Source organism: Electrophorus electricus, chromosome 4 (assembly GCF_041902795.1).
Source record: "Electrophorus electricus isolate QZ-2024a chromosome 4, ASM4190279v1, whole genome shotgun sequence".
NCBI classification, from domain to species: domain Eukaryota; kingdom Metazoa; phylum Chordata; class Actinopteri; order Gymnotiformes; family Gymnotidae; genus Electrophorus; species Electrophorus electricus.
The window spans coordinates 9,704,168-9,727,500 of NC_137500.1; the positions used below are offsets into that span (position 1 = coordinate 9,704,168).

Sequence of the window (23,333 nt, forward strand, 5' to 3'; positions counted from 1 at the left end):
CCCGTCTGAAAAACTTGTTTTGCAATTTGGTTCGGCGAAACCAGAATTTCACCGCAGCGACGTCTGGAAGGATTCTATAAAATCAGTTTCCCCAGTAGTGAATTTCGTCAGCCTGAAATCTTGCGGTGCGCAATTACACAAAACCGTCTACTGTGAAAGATTGTAAATATCACGAACATGAACCAAGATACCACTTTCACGTAACCGATAGTTTTTCAGAAATATTTCTCATTCTGCCGTCTAGACTAAACCGCAACAGTTTGCTGTTTACTAAACCGATCAAGCTGTGGTATAGCGAAGCAGAAAAAACACTGCAAAAGCAGAGTTTCGAAACTCGGCTATAACTACAAGGCATATAATCTTAGCATATACATTTTGTTTAATAAATTTGGTTTAGTTTAGTAATCTCTTAACGCAAGTCGTCCCCCCGAGTAACATTAGGACAATTATTCGGATCCACTCCTTTGACGACACCCACACACACACACACACACACACACACACACACACACACACACACACACACACACACACACACACACACACACAACACACACACACAAAAAAAACAAACAAAAAACTCACAATACTGACTGCCGAATGAGACCAAACACTCGACGAAGCATTCATAAGTCAATCTTCCCATCACACGTTATCGCGTAAAGCATGAGTCGATTTGACCAAAGTCCCTGAGGCCAAAACGTGCTTGGAGCATCGTATAGCCCGCCCCCCTCAAAGCGCATGGACTGAAGCGCATGGACTAAACGCACTAATTAGATGGTCTTTTTTGAAACACAGCCTTTGTCTTTGTCAGAGTCTCGGATCTAGCACCTATATCGACCCGTTTGATTTCTGCTGAAAGACACTGTAGCTGATTGGGAAACTATTCTACGAAGGCATTTAACGTGTGACAAGTTTTAAAGTCCGCATCACAATGGGTCCTACACTGGTTATCCTCTTCTCTTTGTACGGTTTTATGCATTGTCAAGGTAAGTTACCTTGTTACCTTTACACAGTGGATCACCATTAACTTTGACAAGAACCAGCTTTCTTTTTGAGGTGAATCTTCGTAAACGCTTTGTGTTTGTCTGTGTTTTTAAATAACCTGGGGGCACAACAATACATGTCCGCACGTGCGTTTTGGTGACCGGGTGTGTGCAGACGTGCGCGTGTTGTGTGTGCACGCGCGCATGTGCGAGTATCTTTAACTGATGTCAAACAAATGATTTATTGTGTCAATATAGAAAGAAGGGTACAGAGTCTGTAGAATTGTAAAAACCTACTTTATACGTTTGCTGGATTGTAAAAACCTACTTTATACTGTAATACTGTATGGCAATAAAACTGTACGGTGATTCATTAAGGACCTGTATTTTTATTTATGTGGTCATTTATTTTTACACTTAGTATATCACTAGGGTAAACGGGTATAGATGATGTTGAAATGGTTCTTTCAATTCTCATTTCCCTGTTTAATTATTGCCCCCTAATGAGAGTGGACTAAAAAGTCTGTACTATGTCTCTGGTCATGCGTATTGGTGTTTAGCCCACCTATTAATAATGCCAGCCACAGAACTGCATTGTGAAGCAGAACTCTTAGATCAGTGTTATAATATTCTAAGTCTGTTAGACAAATTCAACAAATAATATAATTAAATAATGTAAAAACATCTAGTCAAATGTAAATAAATAAATAAATGTAAAAAACATTTAGTCATTTAGTAGAAGCATGGATGTCTTCACTGGAATACATCACTGAGGTCAGTTGGTGGGTGGTGTGGGATAATGGGAGCCAGTGTCCTGGTAGCTTGATTATGCCTTTTTGTAGTTTAAATTGGAAAAGTGTGGAATTTGTTTGGTGATGGCTGCAAACTACTGGCCACACATGGGGGGAGCTTTCATAGGCTGTAGGGCATCTTTTCTCAGCAGCAAGCTTCAAAACTAAATTAAATAAACTTTTGTTTTTGGGGTATTGTTTTAGGAACATTCTTTTCAATGCATTGATTTTCACACATCTCCAGCTGTCATCAGACACTCATAGAATATCCATTGAAAAGAAACACATGTAATTTAAAAAAACCTACCCCTGGAAGCTGACTGTCTTGCGGATTCATTGTGTACCAGTACTTACATGAAATGTCTTATATGTCAGGCTAAAAAAAAAAAACAACTTTATGGACCTCCTGTCTAGCTCTGTACAGCAGTGAAGGGGTATAATATAAACACTCTGACGTCCCTGACCCTCTGTCTGGTTCTGTCTGCACGATCGTGAGCTTTGTCTGTTGATTTGGAGCATTGCCACAGAGCTCCAGTGGTGCTGGTTCTTGGGTCCATGGCAGGGCCAGACTCATTAAGCCTGGTTTACGTTTTGGGCTCAGTTCTCATTTCTAACGCAGACACCACAGTGTTCCAAGATGGCAATCAAGCTTTAAGAGAGGGAGACTACTCACTGGTGAAGGTTAGCCTGGGAGAGCCATTGAGCCTGAATGAAGTGTCTGGACTGATAAAATAACAGGAACAGAGATGTTTCTTAAAGCTGGTCTAATTGCACCAGGCTGGGAGCTATCACAGCAGGGAGAGGGGAGTAGAGTGGGATTAGAAATAAACTAAGGATGTTTTACTTATCATCTGAAGGAAAGAACAGTAAAAGTGGTCATTTGCCCGACACTAGATGACATCAGCTAGTAACTGTTTTTTGCCTGTCTTTCTGTCTGTTGGACTCTTGTGAGCACTGAGAGCACATACATATGTTTGTCCTGTTCTGGATCATGGCATGCTTTGGAGGCCTATGGGAATCACAATAGAGACCCTTCGAGTCTCAGAGAGGCCTGGTGAGCTGCAGCAGCCACTGATCACAGAGGGATGTTTGAGTAACCATGGGAAAAGGGAGGTCTTGTTTATATGAACATTAGCCTGAATTGTAGGAATAGCCCTGTTCTTGTGAAGCTCTTTTTTTTCCTGTGAGCAAGTGCTAAACACTATTTGTAGGCATCTAGAGGTACTCACATGTAAAAATTCACATTACACTACATGCAGGGCAGTTAAGAAATAATATCTTGTAACAGTTTTAATGTTATAAGAAGCATAACATTATTTGGTGTTCTGGTACTTGGCACTGAAATTGTGCAAGATTACCTACCATCTTTGGAGTTCTAAGTTTTGGTAGTTTACATTGCAGATGTAATAAATACTCCTTTATGTAACAATGAATTACATCTCAGTTTCTGTTTTAAATATAAATATGAGCTTGAAAGCACTTTCATCCCTATAACTGCTGGCCCTGTCAGTATCTCATATTTCATCAAATCTAGTAAACAAAAGTCTTATGGCCTTGTTCATTTAAAAGAATTAGCACTCAAAACCACTTCGACAGTTGCTGGATGCTAAAGCCTGAAGAAAAGGCCAGATGACTCAACTGCCAAAGGCATTTCATGTTTGGCAGATCAAGAAAACCACAAAAAATGAATGTATTTCATTAAATCAAGTCGGCCAGTCATTGTTGATAGATTTTGGGCATTTTCTGTTCTTTAATTTAGTGGGACAGATGTGTACTGCACAGTTGCCTGTCTGGAAATCAACAAAAATATGTAACTGTCTGATATTTCTAACAGCATCTAATACTAGAGGAAAAATAATGCTGGAGAGATGTCAGCCCTGAAATAAATCAGTCAGAAATACTATCAGAAACATTAACCCAAGAAACATGTTGATACCACAAATGGACACTTTGATATAATGATATATACAGAACATCTCAAGAACCGTGTCTTTGGATGCATTAATCAAAGTGATTAATACTTAATACTAATGAGATTAAATTAATGTCTGTGGATATTTGCAAGAGATATGCAATTCTCTGAGTGCTCTCATAAGTGTACCACAAAGCAGAAGTGACGGCTGGGTCTCACACATCCTAAACCTAGACAACTATTGTCCATTTCAATACAGTTTTGTTTGTGCCATTTTATAACTGAAATTCTAAAATTATGTTGTAGACAAGGAAAACGAGGAAAGCGTGCAAAAAGCAGAAAAGAAAGGAAAAAAATGTTCAAAAAACATTAAAACTCTTGAAAAACATAATTGAGCTCTTTTACAATTGCATGTCATATCCTAATGTGAGACTATTATACAGTGGTATTACTCTTATATGCAATATAAATGTACCTAAATAAAAAATGTTAAGTTGTGCAACTATATGAATAAACAGGTTCAGATCACAACTTTGAACAGCTAATTAGGGATGCCATTTGTGGTGAATTTAAATAAGTAAAAAAAAAAATATGGAAATGATCATGTAGGTATAATATATGTATAAAATTGTATTAATCAATAAAATCATGGGAAAAATTGCTAATAAGAATCCTTTATTATGAACTACAATTCTATTTTATTAAACACTATACTAACCTTTAAATGAAATTCTGAAATTCTTTAAAAAAAAAAAAGTTTTATAAGTGGTTCTTTTCATATTGGCTTCCTTGCTTGTCTGTCCACACTAATGGAATGTACGTCCTCACCGACTGGTTAATCTGTTGCCTTTTCGTGAAGGTGAACAATTTCACATACAAAATGTGATTTAACAGATGAACAAGATATGCAAACCTAGTGATATTTTGAGCACTGAATTTCCTCAATAATCACAGTAGATCTGGTTCAAACTTTGTGTGGGCTTCTCAGTTTAAGACAGCTAGTAAGGTTAAGTAAGAATTGTGAATAAATTAGCTTCTCTTAATTTCTTTTTTATTTACTAAAATTTGGCACAAATGGCTTTTGAGAGCTAAATGAATATTTGATAGGAATGTTCTAGGGCAATATTCATTTAACTATTTTAATGAAGATTATAAAGAAACATTCTATAGTAAAATTATCTAGTAGGATGCCAAATGACACTTGAAAAGGGGAGAGTGTACTTCTGAAAGGTAGATGCAAATATTTGATCTACAGTAATATTCTAATTGTACATGTTCTACTTGAACTGGGTAGGACAGTGTTCTATAAGAATGCGGAGATCTTCCAACCAAAGTACAAAGATTGTCATCTCCTGTAATATTACTAATATTACTTCCTGTGGTTGTAGATTCTCCTGCAACTACAGTGATACAGTAATTTCAAACAAAGAATTCTCACTGTGGTAAATTTAGAAATGTGGCCTTTTATTTGCACGACTTTTGTGTAACTATTCTTATTTGCCAGAGACCACAGGTCCAGTCACACTGGATGACTGCTGTAAAGATGGAAAAGAGAAGGGCACAGACTCCCAGGACTGCACAAGACTCCCTCTCATTTCAGAATCCACCACCTGCAGGTTAGAATACACTGGTTCATCTTCAAGGTTTTGTGCTATTAAGTCTCGATTTGCTTGTTCTTATTGTTTGTAAATTAGATGTTGACTTACATGGACCATCTGAACACAGCTGTGCTGTGTGCCTCTCATGACCAGAAGAAATCTGGTCATGTTCTGATTGATAGTAAAAACTTGTAGGAGCCCTCTTTTCTCCAGTGAAAGGAGGGCGTGCATAGTGAACCACTTGTTAGTCTTTCTTTCTAGTACTCAGTAATTTCGCAGTTTGGCACATCTGGTGGTTTAAAAGATACATTAGTGGAGGCACTGTTAGACCCTATAGTTATTACACAGGGAATAAGACATAGCTAAATATGGAGAAAAAAAAATGTAATTAGATTTTAAAAAGAGCATGTGGTGATTAGTCTTTTCACTATATTACAGTTGGTGAAGTTGGAAAACCTCAGTCAGAAATAAATAATTACTTTAATTAAATAACTAAGTAAATAAATAAAGGATGTGCAGTTGTGCGAAATGCTAGGAGCATTATGAGTTGATGGTTGGTACAGTTACATCAGCATAACAGTAGGAAGTGCACAGCCATAACTCCAATGCCATTGAAAACCAAAGAGGTTAGTCCAGTGCCCTTCCAAAGGCAAACGTGTTTGTTTTGGCAAGCCAGGAGATCCAGAATTTGTTCAAATTAGAGCGTGTGAGAAGGGAGAAATGGTTTAGGTTTTGGGAGGGGGGCTTAATGGGAGATGGAGAACTTGGGCATGGGGGTATTTCCAAATCCAGGAAATACCACTGAGGTGAAACTATAGTCACACTGAGAAGAGAAGGGAGGAATAACAGGAAATCTGTGGATTATTTCAGACACCAAAAGAAAAAAAGAAACACCCAAGAAGAGGGAGAAAGGAGAGCATATGTGCCCTTAAAAGGCTCGCTGGTGGATTACCGGAGGAGAGAGTAAAGTAAAATGAAGATGTTTACTGTGAAAGGAGGATGAGAGAGAGAGAGAGCAACTCTCTGCCACTTTATATGCTGTGCGTTTTACTGAAAATTCTGCCTTGAACATCTGACGAAGTGTGGCCCAACTAAGGAAGAGGTGGAGCTGTCTGTTATAGCAAGTGAAAAATAGTCTAAAAGGGCACTTGAGACCACCATCAGTAAATTTGCTCATTCGTAAGCAGCGGTCCTGTGGTTGGAAATGGGCTCTGGGGAGGACTGATGAAGTGAAGATCGTAGGAAAATAAAGTGAGGTCTTGTGCAATCCAAATGGCAGTGACTAGGCTGCAAATTTCCAGAAATTTCTAATGAATGGGAAAAACATGAAGCCCTATTTAATGTACGCAAGAGATGCAGAATATTCAACCTACAATCTAGCAAATTATGTAAAAAAAAGAAGAAAAAAAAGTACTTTATTCTTAAATTGATGGAAATTTAAGAGGCTCAAAAAAAACAAAAAACAGTTAACAGTGCTGCAGGTGACAAATGGGCTAGAGACCCTGATTTATATTCTCAAAATGGTCCATGATTTTGGATTACAGCAGTAAATTGTCTTGGTATGCTACTATTAATGTTGCCTGTGTGTTTTTTTATGATAGGATAGCCCAAGAGCAGTGCTGTGTTGCAGTACTGGAGGACAACATCTGTTCAAATGGCATCAATATGGCCAAAGACCAGGGCAGTTGTGATGCCCTTCTGTCTGGAAGCACATGTGAGACTAAAACTGCTAAGGTATTGTATGGACAGAATTTGCATTCTTGCATCCTCTTACATGTGTCCATATAGATGGGCAGAGAGTGTGAGAGAGACATTTTTTATTTTGTGCTGAGAGGACCCATCTAAGAGATTTATCTTGGATTATTTCCTTAACTATAATCCTCATAGTCATGACAGATTTGCTGTAAGGCACTACTATATAGCTACATGCACTAGTGCTGCAATCACTGCCAAAACAGGTGATTGTTTCATTCAGCATTCATTTAATGTGTCAGCATGCTTTCAATGGTTGTCAAAGGCAAACTCCTGTCAGGAATAACACTTTAAGCCATTAAACGTTTGGTCCCTTCAAGGCTTATGTGAATGTGTGAATGTGTTGCAGTATCAATGAAAGAGAAGCCCTTCTCACTGAAGCCATCTCTCATTAAATATGTCATGAAGAGTCCAATGAGTATTCAGATCAATCTGATCACTTCTAGTATTGTATTTTAGATTCACATTGGCTGTAGGTTGAATCCTGAAATCTACTTGATAACTGCCTTTGCATTTAATCATGTGCAGCTCACATCTCAGGGACAATGCATATCAAAGATGTTGCTTAATATCCTAATTAATAGATTTGTCCTATTCTCATTTCAGTTAATAAATATGTGGGTTTAGGTGCATGCATTCCAGGAGTAGGATTTTAATGGTGCAGGGCTGGGATTTTTCCCATTCTTTAATTCTGCACTGATGCGCATATGCATTATACTGGGGAATGTGCTTAGGGTCAGAGCAGGGAGTCAGCCTTTCTCAGAGTTGCTGTGTTGTAAAACATGCTCACAGAATCTTGCCAAGTCTCACCTCAGTGAACTTTGAACTACTGGGCATGACAAAATAGCTTTAAAAATTAGCAAATGAACAGTTTAACTACCGCATATTTTATTATACTGGTTAATTGAATCAAATTTTAATTATTCATCAAGTCATTTGTAGGAACTCAAGACAAATGTTTGGTTTAGTTACTTTTAAAGAGTGTTATCTTAATGTCTGTATTCTCACTGAACAAATTACATCTCATTAGGTAGAGAAACTTTGCCTCAAATCATGTCTGTTCTCAGTAACCACCTCCTGTTTTACTGTTCATACACTTGGGTGTGTATTTCATTTTGTCCATGTGATTCATCTGATACCATGAATCAGATACCACGAACCAAGATCATTTTAAGCCATGGGCAAAATAGAACAGACAAGTACAGACAGGCCAATGTTTACACAGCAGTTTTAAATTGCAGCTTAGAATACTCTGTTAATTCCTATATGCTCAGGTGGGCCAAATACATGTTTGAAGTCTGTGTTGCTGTGTACCTCCGCTCCACAGGTGTGCTGTGAGTGCTGTTTGCTTGGAAGGGCCGCTCAAGAGCAGGGCCTCACCTGTGACCTCAACCTCTCAGTCAGCTACCAGTGTGGCCTGGTGTCCCGAGCCTGCTGCATGGACAAATCACCAGAGAGTGATGGAAACTTAGGTTAGTGCAAACTCTACTATAGGCCCTCTAGCCTGTGTCAGTGCCCGCATGGGTGGAGGACATCTGATGAATCAATGTGAACCAAACCACACATTTGCATTAACCATGGCTCTTTAACACCATGTCTTAAAAACTCTCATCACTTTCTTGTCTTAAAAAATGAGTTTTGAAAATGAAATGAATGAAAAATGATCAGGACATTTGTGAGAACAGACACCTGGTACCACATTCATGTTCAGTGGAGCTCTGTCTGGGATGGGAAGCCCACAGACCTCTGCTGCCCCCTAGTGGGTATTCATCATAATCTATAACTAAGGATTAATGAAATCTTTGGACTAAAAAGGTAGTTCAGATGTCTACCTCCATTCAGACTGAAGACCATTTTTAATATAATGCATTTTTATGTTTATTTCATCTCAACCCTTAGAGAGCAGTGCTGCGGATGACACACATTCAGGTGATCAGTGCAATGGTGAGTGCAAAATCACCTTCTGGTTTCACATAAGTGTGATATTAATAAGTACTGCTATGCAACAGAGGTATATGTGGAAAATACTACTGTGTGGTGTCATTGCCTAGGAAATAACACCTGTTCCTGCTTTGGGGGATACAAACTTAAACCAGATGGAAAAAATTGTGAAGGTAAGGTAAACAAGCACAATGATCTTATTTCAGTAACTTACATAATTTCTATACAACAATCACACTTAATCATCCAACAAAAGTCATAAAATATAATAGATAGATAGATAGATAGATAGATAGATAGATAGATAGATAGATAGATAGATAGATAGATAGATAGATAGATAGATAGATAGATAGATAGATAGATAATTTACCATCTATTTTGAAGCTAACCAACAGTGTAAAAAATGGTTCCAGATTTCATTGTCCTGCCCCATTTACTGTCTGTGTATAGACATTAATGAGTGTTTGCTGGGCTCTCACCACTGTCGTACGGGCGAACGCTGCATTAACACTCTGGGCTCGTACCGCTGTCAGAGGGAGATTAGCTGTGGTACAGGCTACGAACTCACGGACAGCAACACCTGCAAAGGTCACTCACTGTTATGGCTTCAACACATGCATTGCTTAGATTAATTTGTGAATTTGTTTAACAGTGTATGAAATGTGTTAAATTATAATGTTTTGAACTGTGGCCTCATGTTCAGGGTTTATGAACTTAAGCGGCCTGATTAAAAACAACCCTTTTTGTCTGCTTTGATTTAGATATTGATGAGTGTGAAACAGGCACTCATAACTGTCTGCAGGACTTTGAGTGCCAGAACACTCCGGGCTCCTTCCGCTGTCGGCCCAAGCTACAGTGTCCTGAGGGGTTCATTCAGGATGCTCTGGGAAGCTGCATTGGTGAGGATTTACTATTGTTCCAAAATCCATGAACAGCAACAATCAAACAGTTACAAGTCCATGTGCTCTTTAGGAAAATATCTGAAATATAAAGTGGATGTAATATGATCTACATTCCAAAAAAAAATTAAAATGTTAAAAATCTAAGACGTTCCCTCATGTTTATTTTTTCCTCAGATATCAATGAGTGTCTAAGTGGAACTGGCCCCTGTCCACCTGGCCAGGTGTGTTTTAACACTGTTGGCTCATACACCTGCCAGAGAAACTCTGTCAACTGTGGCCGTGGTTACCACCTTAATGCTGAGGGCACGCGATGTGTGGGTAGGGCACTAGAGTTTGCCACATCAAGCTGCTTCTCATTTAGCAGTTAAATAAGCTTACCTTTAAAAATTCTCTAAAACCATTTCTGTCGTGTAATGCAGATGAGTTGTTTGTTGATGTGTTTCTCAGACATCGATGAGTGTGCAGGGCCTGATAACACATGTGCTGGGCATGGCTGCATAAACCTGGTGGGCACCTACCGCTGTGAGTGCCGAACTGGCTTCATCTTCAACAGCATCACCAGGGTCTGTGACGGTGAGAGCCCATTACAACTTACACAAGTCTGTGATGAGGTCAGGGGTCTTCATAACAGAGAAAGGCCCTGTCTATACCACAGACATTGTTACATTACACAAAACATGAATTAGAATTACCAGGGCTGCTGATAACAAAAGAGTAACAGCCAGGGCAGATTCATCTCTTGTACTGCTCAGAATGTTCCATGACCAGACAAGTGTGGGGAGAACTGCAAGAGAAAACACCAGGTGAAAGAGAAAAGACTATTAATATATGTAAATGTTACCAGTAAATGCGTTACAGTAATGGCCTTCGAAACTGTAATAAATGTGTACAAGGAAATGACATTGAAATGATGTAATTGTTTTTATGTAATTTACCTCCCTATAATATCGGTTTAGCCCAGGGTGTGCTTTATAGTATTTAAGGGAGATTAAAATTGGAAATGGCCCCTTTGACAGTGGTTGCTGTCGGGTTGATTTCTAGAAGATTCTGCAACAATCTTTAATAGTATTGCATGTTAACGCATAGAGTCATTAGAATGCCTTTGCCTTTTATTGAATGTTTAAAACTTTTTTATTTTACTTGTCTTTATTTTCATGTTTGACACTAGTAAATTGAACATGTTGCACCTACCAGGGGATGTCCTCTTGCCTTTGAAAAGTGAGCCCCAGGCTCTGATCTTACCATTCACTTCATGTAAATCCATGGGGCTGCTATATTAACTATACGGTATGCTAAAAATAAATACATGTCCATACTGTCTCTTCTTGGACAGATATTAATGAATGCCGACATTATCCTGGCCGCCTGTGTGCACACAAGTGTGAGAACATTCTGGGGTCCTACAAGTGCAGCTGCACCACAGGCTTCAAGCTAGCCAGCGATGGCAGGAACTGTGATGGTAAGGTGGGATTTAGAAGGGCAGTCTCTGGGCCTGTCCTAGCAGATCTTCTCTGATGCAGAGCATCATTTCAGCCTTCTCTAACACACCTATAATATTTATACACATATTTATATTATTGACATAATCCTGAAAACCCAGTTTAGGTGTATCAGTTGCAGTAAGTTAAAGCTGAAGCTAAATTTCACAGGAAAGTAAATGACCAAGAAGAGGATTTTGCACCCTTGCTTTAGTAGATTACTGACATTTTGATGGAGATCACAGTCATGATCATGCTCACCTTCTGACTAATATGCAGATATCAATGAGTGCGAGAGTGGCCCCTGTAGTCAAGAATGTGCAAACGTATATGGCTCCTACCAGTGCTACTGTCGCCGTGGCTACCAGCTAAGTGATGTGGATGGAATCACTTGTGAAGGTATAAGATATTATTAGGTTATATCCTTTTTGATGTATTCATTTGATGTATTCACTCATTCACATTGTACATTTCCTCAGATATTGACGAGTGTGCACTGCCCACCGGAGGCCACATCTGTTCTTATCGCTGCCACAACACACCAGGCAGCTTCCAATGCATGTGCCCCATGAAAGGCTACACCCTTGCACCAAACGGACGCAGCTGCCAGGGTAATGAAGGCCTACTGACTACCATGTCTAGGCCATTATGCTCTGGTGACCTTTTGAGGCCAGGGAGTTCTACGGACAGGTTTTTCTGTCAGTAAAGTGTACTAAGTGTACTAGGCCCAAGGTAATCATATTATATATATATATATATATATATATATATATATATATATATATATATATATATACACACACATGACTTGCATATGTGTGTGATTGACTTTCTCCCCTAAAGAACAACGCTAATCAGCATTAAACACTTTAGTTAGAGGTCAGTGTTAGTTTACTCTGTAAATGGTGAAAAATACATCAGTCTCATATCAATCATGAAACTGAGTTGTGTGTAGGGAGAAATACTCCTATTAAATTTGCTGTCCTTCTCTTCCTCATGAGTAGACGTTGATGAGTGTGTGACTGGGACACACACTTGCTCAGACACAGAGAGCTGCTTCAATGTTCAGGGAGGATTCAGATGTCTAAATTTTGACTGTCCACCAAACTACAGGCGTTCAGGAGAAACGTAAGTATAATGTAGTCATTACAAAATGTATATTGTGATATATATGACTGCAGTTACTGAGATGTAAGGGATTTAAGAGGTATAAAGGTCCAGGTGCAGTGCATTTACACCAGCCACACTGAAGCAATGCATGTAACGGACTCCTGGAATGCCTTACACCCTTACCCCAAAGCATTGTAAATGCCATTTCAACCACTGTACACTTAAGGCCCTGAAACCTAGACGTTAAGAAAGAGCCTTATTTTTTGATATTTTGTTATGCAGAACATTAATGATGAACAAGATTTATATCCAAAACATAGCACACCATAACCCCATTTAGCTTTAAGTGTTAATGAAAAACACTCCCTTTACAGGAAAGGACTATGACCGTGATCCATTTTGTTTAAGACACTGTGTATGCCACACCCCTTCTTCCCCTCCTCCACTGCATGTCAAGCACTGCATCACCCTAACTCCTCCCTTTCTCCCTCCCCACCCCACCCCCCTTTGTCTCCATTTCTCTGTCTCCCATTTGCAGTCGCTGCGAACGCTTGCCTTGCAATCAGACTAGCGAGTGCCTGGCCTTGCCTGTGAGAATAACCTACTACCACCTCACTTTTCCCACCAACATCCCTGTACCCACCAACATCTTCCGTATGGGCCCCTCCAACACTTTGCCCGGGGACAGCCTCCAGGTGGCGATAGTGGACGGAAACCAGGCAGGATACTTTGGCACACAGAGCCTAGAGAATGGAGGTGTGATGGTGATTCAGAAGCCCATCACTGTGCCTCAGGACTTTGACATCTCACTGGAGATGGAGCTGTGGCGTGCTGCAACTGTCAGCACCTACCTGTCCAAAATAAGGGTGTTTGTGACAGAGGAAGACCTTAGCAAATCTAATATCTAAAAGGAATACTGATGCTTGGAAAGGTTTTACATGTATTTCAGTAATTTCTGGTTATCTGGCAAAAAGCACGATTAAGAAATTCTCCCGTGACCTAAAAGGGTTATATACAAATGAACTATTATTATTATTATTATTATTATTATTATTATTATTATTGATTTGCTTTTAAACAAGTTGCAATTAGTGGTAGCATTTTTGTTAATGAAGGATAGTCAATCACACACATTCTCCTGTGGTGTCATCAGTTAAGGTCCGATTATAACAAAAGCCCCTCAGTGACCATTACCACGTGTGGCTGATAATGCTGTAGAGGGTGCCTCAGAATATGGTTCAGTTTTCAGTTTCACTTTAGATAGTATGCTTATTATTTGCATTTTAAAACTGCTTTTGAGAATGTTTCTAGGAGGCACTGATTTCCTATGGGATTTCCAAGAACATTCACTGGGGTTTTTTGCATTCTTTTGGATCATCAGTGCTGTCTTGCTTCTGTTAACATGTTTTTTGACTTAGCCGTAGTTTTAGTTTTTTTAATATTTACATAATTATGTAAAAAAAAAAAAAAAAAAAATTCTGAAAGGTTTCTGAATTTCAATAGCAGTACCTATGAAGAAAGCCAAGGGACTCCTCCCTGTGTGGCCATATGTGCTGTCAGTCATTATTGGCTAGTGTTTGCAGACACTGTTTAAATTATAGACATTACACTGTAAATTACACTGTCATTTAGAATTCTCTATGGAAAATATGTTAGTCAAGGACTAAACTGTTTTCCTTCATTTTCTCATGTTCTTGAATTATAATATGGAGCCACTAGATGGAGCATTTGGGGGAGAATGTAATTTGTCTGCATTCATATGGATTTTAGTCTTGTTTCTTGTTGCATACTCTTTTTTTTTTTTTTTTTTTTTTTTAAATAAAAAAGTACAAGTTGAATTAATTGGTATTCATATTGTAATTTAAATGAAATCAAAACGTTGGCATCAAATAACTAAACAGCAATAATCAGGTAAAGAAGCTGAACTCTAACCAAGAGTAAAGGGACCTGCTTTTGTTTGGAGTAATCTGAAGAGATTCAGTAACACTAATTGTACTTGTACCCCATAATAGAGCAGACAAAGCCTGTGTGAGTTGAAGACTCAAAGACGTGTTTGGAAAAACTAGCTGAGACTGTTTTAACATCAGTTAAATTACCACTCCGGTACATCCAGGTGGAGGGACAGTGTGGTTACACTATGAAGGGATGCTTGTCTCCTCGCTGTCAGGCAGGGAATGTTAAGAAAGAGATTTTAAAAAGCACAGTCATGCATGTCTTTTTTTCTCTTTTCACTTACTTTGGGACAGTGAGTTATGGGCTTCTGAGCTCTGGACAGTGGTCTGGGCTCTGAACGGTGGTCTGGGCTCTGGACGGTGGTCTGCGCAATTTGTGGTGCAGCAGCGTCACCACTGTACACCAAGAATGATGGCCTGCAGAGTTTGTGTTGGGGCTTTATCAACACGTTGACTATAAATAATAATTACCAGAGGAAAAAAGAACTTTTGCTTGACCATAAAGACTCCCATTCAAAAATGCTGTTTTTCTTCTCAAGTCGGGAAATTGGGATTTTGTGTTTTTGGCCACGTGAGTGCAGCACGACGGAGATTGCCTCCCATAGTGTCGTGAGCCATAATTAGCCCACCACAAGCTGGCTGCCTTTGATCTCTGCTTTGATGTTACCCGAGATGTTAACTTTAAAGTGGCAGTTCACCCCAGGACTTTATGTCCTTGTAAATTCAGCCGATGGTCCATTGTAGCACTCACCCTCAGAGCTCCAGGAGTCGTCTCCCGTGCGTGCCGTGCACAAGGCGGGTTATTATGAGTGAGGAGAACATTTTGTGGTTTTGGCTCTGATCTAAGCAAAACGTGGACCCACCCGCTAATTGCTAATTACAAGTCCATGCCCAGTGGTGGCTTGACTTTTCTGTCAGGGGCTTCTCCCCTCTCAGCATGAAAGGAGGCCTGTAACCCAACCCAGGCCTTGGGGTTTCACTGCAGCCTCTGCATCCCGATGAAAGAAATCAGTGATGGAAGGATAACTAATCACTGTGGCTGTGTGAGATCACAGCCCTCACACCACTGAAATACTTGGCATATTCTTTTGTATTTAAGTAAGCGGAGAAATATATGCATTTCATTTGTCTGTTCCTTTTCTTTTTGGACATTATGGAATGATTAGGGTTTTGTACCCTCCACATCATCAGTAACCATGCTAGAAGAGAAATTCAGCTCACTCAAGTCTTTACACGTGTCTAGATGGCACCAACTCAGCTTTTTTGTTTTATGTCATCATGGTATACAGCTATTTCAGCAAACAGATAAAAATTGTTAAGATTGATGCATCTTAGAAAACAGCAAGTAGGACTTTGGTTCTCCATTCTCAGAGCAGAAGCATCAATCAAGGATTAATTTCCACAATTACACCTTAACAAATCATATAAGGGCAAACATGATGTGATGCCTCTGAGATGTTTGATGTACCGTTGTCATGAGAGGGAGGAGAACACCTACTTCATACAGTAAAACATCAGGGCAGCAAGGCTCTCTTCTCTCCCATCATCATGGCGTACTACCAGAGCTGCCTCTGATTATCTTGTTTCACAAACAAAGTCTTAAATAAGCCCCACTGCACAGGCCTGAACAGACAGGGGAGTTGTCTAGTCAGGCTCTCAGAGGATTTAAAGTTCCCTCTGCCCATAAATCTTACACATGAGATTATTGGATATGAAGTTGGGACTGCTCCACAAAACCAAATATTTTCTTGAGCAGGCTTTAGATCAGTGTCAGAGCTTTACTCTGACAGGCAAACTGCATTGAAACTACAAGTGCCTAACAGGAAACTTGACCACGAATTCTCTTTCCTGGTGTGATTTTTGGCCTTTTGTTTGATTCTATTTTGATTCCTACCCCAAAACATGATGGCCTAACGTTAAAGACCCATTTAAAGAATGCCCACTGTATTTGTGCAGATAATATTTATGTAGTGGATGTTTCACTCGCCTGCTGAGCACTGGGCTCTGTGGTGAACTCTACTGGAAGGCCCCCTGTTGTAGTGTTGTAGTTTTGAAAGTATTTTTTTTCTTCATTCAGACATAATTTGCAATCAAGTTCTGTATTCTTGAAGCAACATGGTGTACCACTGATCTTCTGCACATAGTTATCAATACTTGTGTAGGAAGAAAAACAATCTGTACTACAGCATATTCCCTTATCCTAAGCAATGGACTATGAAGATGTGTCTTTCCCCTTCTTTCCCCTCTTTTTTCAGCACGGCAAGGGTTGATCGATCTGATACCATACGCTGTATAAAGTTCTGCCAACCTAATGACATCAGTTGTGTCCTGGACCCTGTTCACTCTGTCTCACACACTGTCATCTCCCTACCCACCTTCAGAGAATTTACCAAACCAGAAGGTACAGTATGAGTTTAACCATGTTTAACTGTGAATAATTAAAATGGCTTTTGATGGGGAAAAAAAAAAAAAAAAATATATATATATATATATATATATATATATATATATATATATATATATATATATATATATATATATATTCATCTCTTATGGCATTTTCTTTTGCATATAATATCCCAGTGTTTTAATCAGCATGTTTAGTTTTATGTATTTCATGTAATATTTAAAAATGAATCTTTAAAGTTTTACGTCCTTTGACATCGTAAGAAATAATATGCATCCAAATAGTTGTTTTCCAGTATAAGAAAACAAAGACTTTTGGGCTGAACACGAGGGCTTCATTCTTGGGTGCCTTTTCTTCTTATTTCCCTTAACAGAAATTGTTTTCCTGAGATCTATAACTCCATCCCACTATCCACATGTGGATTCCCCAGACATTGTCTATGACATTCAGGAGGGAAACGTCCAGAACTCCTTTGACATCATTAAGCGCTTTGAGCATGGCATGATTGTTGGTGAGTAGCACATTGGCATATGGCTAACAATACCCAGGGACTACAAAAAGACCCTGGGGCCCCATTCCCTGGCAATTGAATTTGCCTCAAGTGTTTTTCTGACTTAATTTTGCATTATGAAAGAAGTCTTCTTCTTCTTTTTCTTCTTCTTCTTCTTCTACAAACCAATTGCATATGTCTCACTGTGTGACAGAGAAAGTAGAGACTGCAGGGCTTGGAAACTGCACTTATTCTACTTAGGTGATTGTGACACCACTCTTCCAGCACTGGTTCAGTTGATGATAGCCCTTAAGAGTCTCTCGCATCTTTTGTGGTCATCTCAGCCTTTACATGGCCCCTCTGCAGGAAAGCTCTTCATGTTCTGTTCATCCTTTTAGATGAATGAGTGCTTTTTTCACTCACTAAGTACATGGACTTATTTTTTTCTCTCTTGTGGCAAGACTGATTTCAGTCTTTAGTGCTTGCTTTGTTTATCCAGAGCTGTTTGGAAAGATCACAGAAAGGTTTTCCGTGACCAAAAGGTTATTGTTGTTATGTCTTCAAGGAAGAGGCTAACAATACTAAGCACACTGAGGTGAATGTGGGTGAGAGTGACAAGAAAAACACAGAAGTCTTGGATACTTCAGCTTCTAGCATGAAAGTCACCATAAGTTTAAAAAATATGTTTAATGTCAGAGAGCACTTTCACGTATTCAGCTCAAGTGGTAGGAGCAGCCTATAATCGGAGTCCCACTGCTTCATAGGGAGGACATTTGAACTGCATTGGCTAAAGTATTCAGGCTGATATAAGACTATGTTCACCATTTCTTAGTCATAAGATTGGGATTTGACTAGGGTCATACATGTTTTTTTTGTTTTTTTTAAATTCAGCTAAATTTAGCACCATGGCTATTGTGGCTCTGTTGATAAGTACAGACTGAACAAAGCTATTCTGAAATAATGTATGAAATTATTGGGATTTACTACCCTCAACATATTTATTTCCTTTACATGGTGTGTTTAGTGACACTATGGATCGAGCCAGGACTGACTGGTTTTGGTGGGTTATTTGCTGATAGCACAGCAGCAGAGGCCTTTAAACCACATCAGTGTCCCTAATAAAACATATTATAATACAAGCATGTTTTTACATGCTCTCTATGTACTTGGGCTACTTTCCCAGTCATAACAGATGTATTTATATCAAGGTTTATGTGTTTGAGTACCTTGGTACTGAATTGTGTAGCTTTTAAATTTGCTACATTAAGATGTTCCTCAAATCCATGATACTGTTGGGGTAAGCTTCTGAAACCATCACAGCACAAAAGCTGTCTGTTGCAAGTAGTGCAGACAGCAGGCAGTCATAGTTCTGTGGAATGTAAACATCATGTAATAATTTGTGAGTGTGTGGTGTGTGTACGTACATGTGTGTGAGTGTATGCGTGCGTGCTTGCATGTGTATGTGTTTATGAAACATCCTCACTGACGATTCATGCAGTTGCTCGCCCTTACACTATTGTTCCTTCTGTCACTTGTGTCTGGATTGGCACTAAAGCTGTAAAACTGTGTCCCACATGAAAGCTTGCTTTCTGCAAACAGCGCTTTACTGCAAACAATGCTTCGTTACAAGAACATGACTCCTAGTGCCACTTCCCACATGCAGACCCCCACTGCCTGTACAGAGGGAGCTTTGGGTGTTTGTCATGAAGAGTAGGTGGACCAGCAGCGACCAGACCAAAGGCATCACCATTCAGCTAATGCCCAGCACGACAGCAGCTTAGGAGGGCCAATCATGAGGAAGCAGCTGGAGTAAATTTGCCAACTTATGTAAGACGTCTCACATCATACCTCTCTGGGGTGTTTGAGGAGACTAAAAATGTAAAGTAATTTAGAAGTATTGTCACTTTGAAGACGATGCTTATTCATACTGCCACAAGAATGATTTGTTTGAGTAAAGTGTAAGACAATTGGCTATTAAACACAAATTCTTGAAGTATTACAACTATTGAAATATTATTTACCACACACACATTTACTTTAGAGACATCTACCTTGTCATTTTAAAGGTTTAAAATTATAGACTGTAGCCTTTCTATTGTCAAGTGCAATCAGTTCATCACTGATCTGTTTCTGATCTCAGGATAATTGCTTGCCAGATATCTGGTTGGCTGACCATTCTCAAAACAGCCTTAACACATATGAATACCATGGATTTGTGTGTGATGTGCTGGTACAAGTTTAAGGAAATACCGAGCTGGATTCGTTTTTTGTTTCCCACATGTGCCAGTGTCACTGCTGGATTGCGAGTGCAGTATTCTTCTTCAGTTAATCTTGAATCTTTGCTTATGAATGAAAAATAGCAAGCCACTGCATTATAATACACTGTACATATATTTATTTGAAACACCCTTATATAAGAATTCATTTAATAGGAAATACTGGTGACAACCAGAAGCAGTTGTAAAGCTTTTTGCCTCCTGGCTGTCTTGGGTTTCCACCATGCTGAGCAGTATACAGAGGCAGTGTGAGCATCGACCTTCCACTCACATCCATTGTCTCATGGAACTCATGTCTGTGTGAAAATCTTAACAATGTGAACCATCAGAACAAACATGCCTGACCTTATTGTGATAACCAGATTTTCAAGTGAGGAACTGAAATAAGTAAACCTTAAGCAAGCACATTAGGCTATGTCTGTTTATTTTCAACACTATTAATTCACATTTATGGCCCCTCATTCTAAAAATGTTTACTGTGTCTTTTTAAAAAATTATGAAGCAGTCAATAAACAGATTATATGCAGCTTTAGGACATAACTGACAGGGTTCATGTTTAGATAGATGGGTAACTGCTATTTCCATCTTAGAGGAGATGAGAGTATGCACTAGTGTAGATAGTAGGGAAGTGTGAGTCTTCCCATGGTTCCCATGGTCTTAACACACCTAACACTCAACAGTCCGCCCTCTGATACTGTCTAAGGAAATGTAAGTTTTCAGAGGTACAGGCAGTTGCATCAGACTTTTCCTTCTTCACATATGCTAAGAGATGGCGCTCGTATCACACTTTGGTGGCCAGAATGAAGATTTGGCTAGATCCATTAGTGACATAACTACAGCAAAAATGTAAGCCTAAAGGAAATTGCACTGTGCTGTTTCCCCTGACTGCTACGAGCATGGAGAACTCCCTCACAACCAAGAGAGCAATTGTTGGGAAAATTAAAGCAGTGGCATCTTTGCTTGAACGATTCCCATCTTGGCTACACATCAGGCAGGATTCAGTTTAGAAAACCAAGAAGAAAAATTCCAACCACTTGAAACATCTGGTAGGGATATGCACCTGTGGTCTGAACTGGCTCTAGATAATGAAATAATTCACTCTGATTCGGTTGGCATTATGGTGGAAAGCGAAGGGAGAGACGGGTTGTCTGTGTTCAGGTATGTGTCGCTGGCAGTGGCTACTGCCCTTCACGCAGAGCAGAGGAATTTTAACTAGGCGTGTTAGGCTTTTTGAGTTTATGGGTGGTGTGTGTTAGGGGTGGAGATGGTGAGGTGTTTCCTTGTATCTACTGTTACAGCTGACTTTTAGTGCAGAATACATGAAATATGGTAACATTTAAAGCACAGCGGAGAAATCAAATAAAATGTATTAACTAATCAGCAGTCTCAGTATATGAAAAAGGCTTGACTTACAGCAATAAATCCTGCCTTGTCATATTACTGTGGTTTTCTGATTTGATAAAGATTGGTTTCTGTTTGGAACATGCTACGTTTTCACTAAAATGGAAAGGCTGATTCCATTTTGGGGATGCTAGAGGCAATAACGTTGCCTGGAAACCAAGGGTAAGTCAAGTGTAGGCTGACACACAAGTCTTTGGATGCAACGCAACAGGGAACGGATCACAAAATAGCATCATTAGGCTGAGCCCACGAAGACTCCTCCGCCTGTCAGAAGGGCTTACTGTAAATAATTAAACTGAAGTTTCTCTACTCTGGTGGTCCACAGCTCCCACATATACACATCATCACTGACAGAGCTCGGACAGAAAGCGAGGCCATTCATCATGGCTGATTTATCATCTTTTCTGGCATATCCAGAGCGGTGATCACGAGGAGGACCAGGAACTTTATTTATGCTACAGCTGATACAAGCAGACATTGTGATCTGATCACATGTAAGCAGGTTTATGATCTATGAAATCTGTGGTTTCATAATTTGATAATGAGGATCACAGCTAGCTTTGTATTTCAGAATGTCAGTAATCACAGCATTACTTGACCACAGGTATAAGAGTAGACTTTAAAAGTCAGGGTTATAGAGTTACAGAGGAAGAAAGCATTCTCTGCTTGGAAAAAAAAAAACCAGAAGTATTCTCTGACAGCTAATAGCATTATACTTTAGTATATAAAAACTATAGTAAATTTAATCAGTTTTAATAATATAAAACCATAGTTTATTTGAAGTTTGAACACTACTACAGTAGTGTTCACACGTCAACTAGAGATAATGATTGGCCACAAGGTACCAAACCATGCATTTTGGCATTTTAGAGAGAAGGCATAAGCCATGTCCCCTTTACAGTTGCTAAGGGGTGTTTGCAGAAGGTAACCACGATGCCCATAGTACTATTGGTCAAGCCCTCAGTGCCCTACTGTGTTGTAACAAGGGAGGAAGGCTTTGTTGGGCTCCCCATTGTAGATTTAGCTATGGTATTTGCCATCTGGGCTTTTTCCAGTGCCTTTTAGTGGATAACACATTGGTTAGCATGTCATTATCCAATACTGTGGTTAGGAGAGTCATACTTCACATTTGTCCCTAGTGTTAAACCTGCTCATTACAGATCCTGTCATACACTTCATCCCTAGGCTTGTGTAACCATAAAACCAGAAATTGCACTGTTTACATGTAACCCTTCAATAATGAAGCCTGTATAGCCATTGGGAATGACAAGTGACTGTAGGCATTCACCTAATTTTGTTTTGCGGCAAGTGTTTTGTGCTATATCCAAACACTCTTTTATCTTCTCTCTTGATGCTGTTGTGGATTGAGAAGGAAAAATATAGATTCATGAAGAGAAGCTGAAAGAAAAACATATCATATGAACTGTGATTTGAGTCGACTGGCATTAACAGGTCTACACGTAGAATAAAAAATAAATAAAATAAACTATGTATATAGCACTTTCTTAACTGCAGTTTACAAAGTGCTTTACAGAGAAATCAATTAAAATTTAACATGTAATTTAAGAATACAATGAATAATTAAATGAAAAATCAAAGGAATTAATAAATATAATAATATAAAATAAATAAAAATAATTTATAATTAAAAGGAGAGGAAAATAGATCAAATAATTTAAAGAATTTTAAAAAGTACAGTAAGTAATTAAAGTGATATGGTCATCACCTTTAGTGATGTGGTCAAATACAAGTTTTGCAATTTAAATATTAAATAGGAGCATTGGGTTTACAATCAAGAGGCAGCCAATATCTGCACAATGTACCTTGTGTACCTTGCATAATTAGAATTCAGTTGACTGTTTTTACTGAAAGGAAATCATGGTATTGTTGCTGCAGCACATTATTTTAAGTGTCATACCAACCATTTGAGCATTTTCAACATCATGTGTTATAGCACTTAGTATTCCCCATTGTGCATAAGGAGATACTAAGCACTGTAGTGGGACAATATACAGTAGAGACACAAGGACAAGCTGCATGTGCAAAGAGGAGTGATGGTACTCCTCCACCACAGGGGGAGACCTGTAGCATATAGTTTATGGTTTTAGACTCATAATGTAACCTTTCTCCGAGGTCCAGTTTGGTCAGGGAAAAGATCCTTAGAGGTTTCAAGGTTTGTTTTTGTCCCTCTATGGCCATGCTTTCATTCCTCTGATCTCTGACCATTCTGTGGGTTTGAAAGCCTACACTGATGTGGTTCAACAAAGGCGGATCTGTTACATTTAACCTTTAAGTTAAAGGTCATTCTATGACCAAACTCTATAAGTAGAACTT

At 39.1% G+C, this 23,333-nt stretch overlaps 1 protein-coding gene across 2 annotated transcripts in view; it reads left to right on the forward strand.

Moving 5' to 3' along the window:
• Positions 1-639: 639 nt before the first annotated feature.
• fbln1 (fibulin 1) overlaps positions 640-23,333 on the forward strand; it is a 24,944-nt gene continuing 2,250 nt past the window's right edge. The window contains exons 1-16 of one of the 2 annotated variants that reach the window (XM_027020102.3): positions 653-989; positions 5,194-5,305; positions 6,889-7,021; positions 8,367-8,511; positions 8,939-8,983; positions 9,091-9,153; positions 9,434-9,571; positions 9,745-9,882; positions 10,060-10,203; positions 10,333-10,458; positions 11,219-11,344; positions 11,643-11,762; positions 11,843-11,974; positions 12,368-12,491; positions 16,681-16,826; positions 17,206-17,343. In XM_027020102.3, the coding sequence (XP_026875903.2) occupies positions 935-989; positions 5,194-5,305; positions 6,889-7,021; positions 8,367-8,511; positions 8,939-8,983; positions 9,091-9,153; positions 9,434-9,571; positions 9,745-9,882; positions 10,060-10,203; positions 10,333-10,458; positions 11,219-11,344; positions 11,643-11,762; positions 11,843-11,974; positions 12,368-12,491; positions 16,681-16,826; positions 17,206-17,343 (1,885 nt within the window). In that variant the 5' untranslated portion in view covers positions 653-934. Of the gene's footprint in view, positions 990-5,193; positions 5,306-6,888; positions 7,022-8,366; positions 8,512-8,938; positions 8,984-9,090; positions 9,154-9,433; positions 9,572-9,744; positions 9,883-10,059; positions 10,204-10,332; positions 10,459-11,218; positions 11,345-11,642; positions 11,763-11,842; positions 11,975-12,367; positions 12,492-13,011; positions 14,272-16,680; positions 16,827-17,205; positions 17,344-23,333 lie in introns of those variants that run through there. The other variant, XM_027020103.3, reaches the window with a different exon arrangement.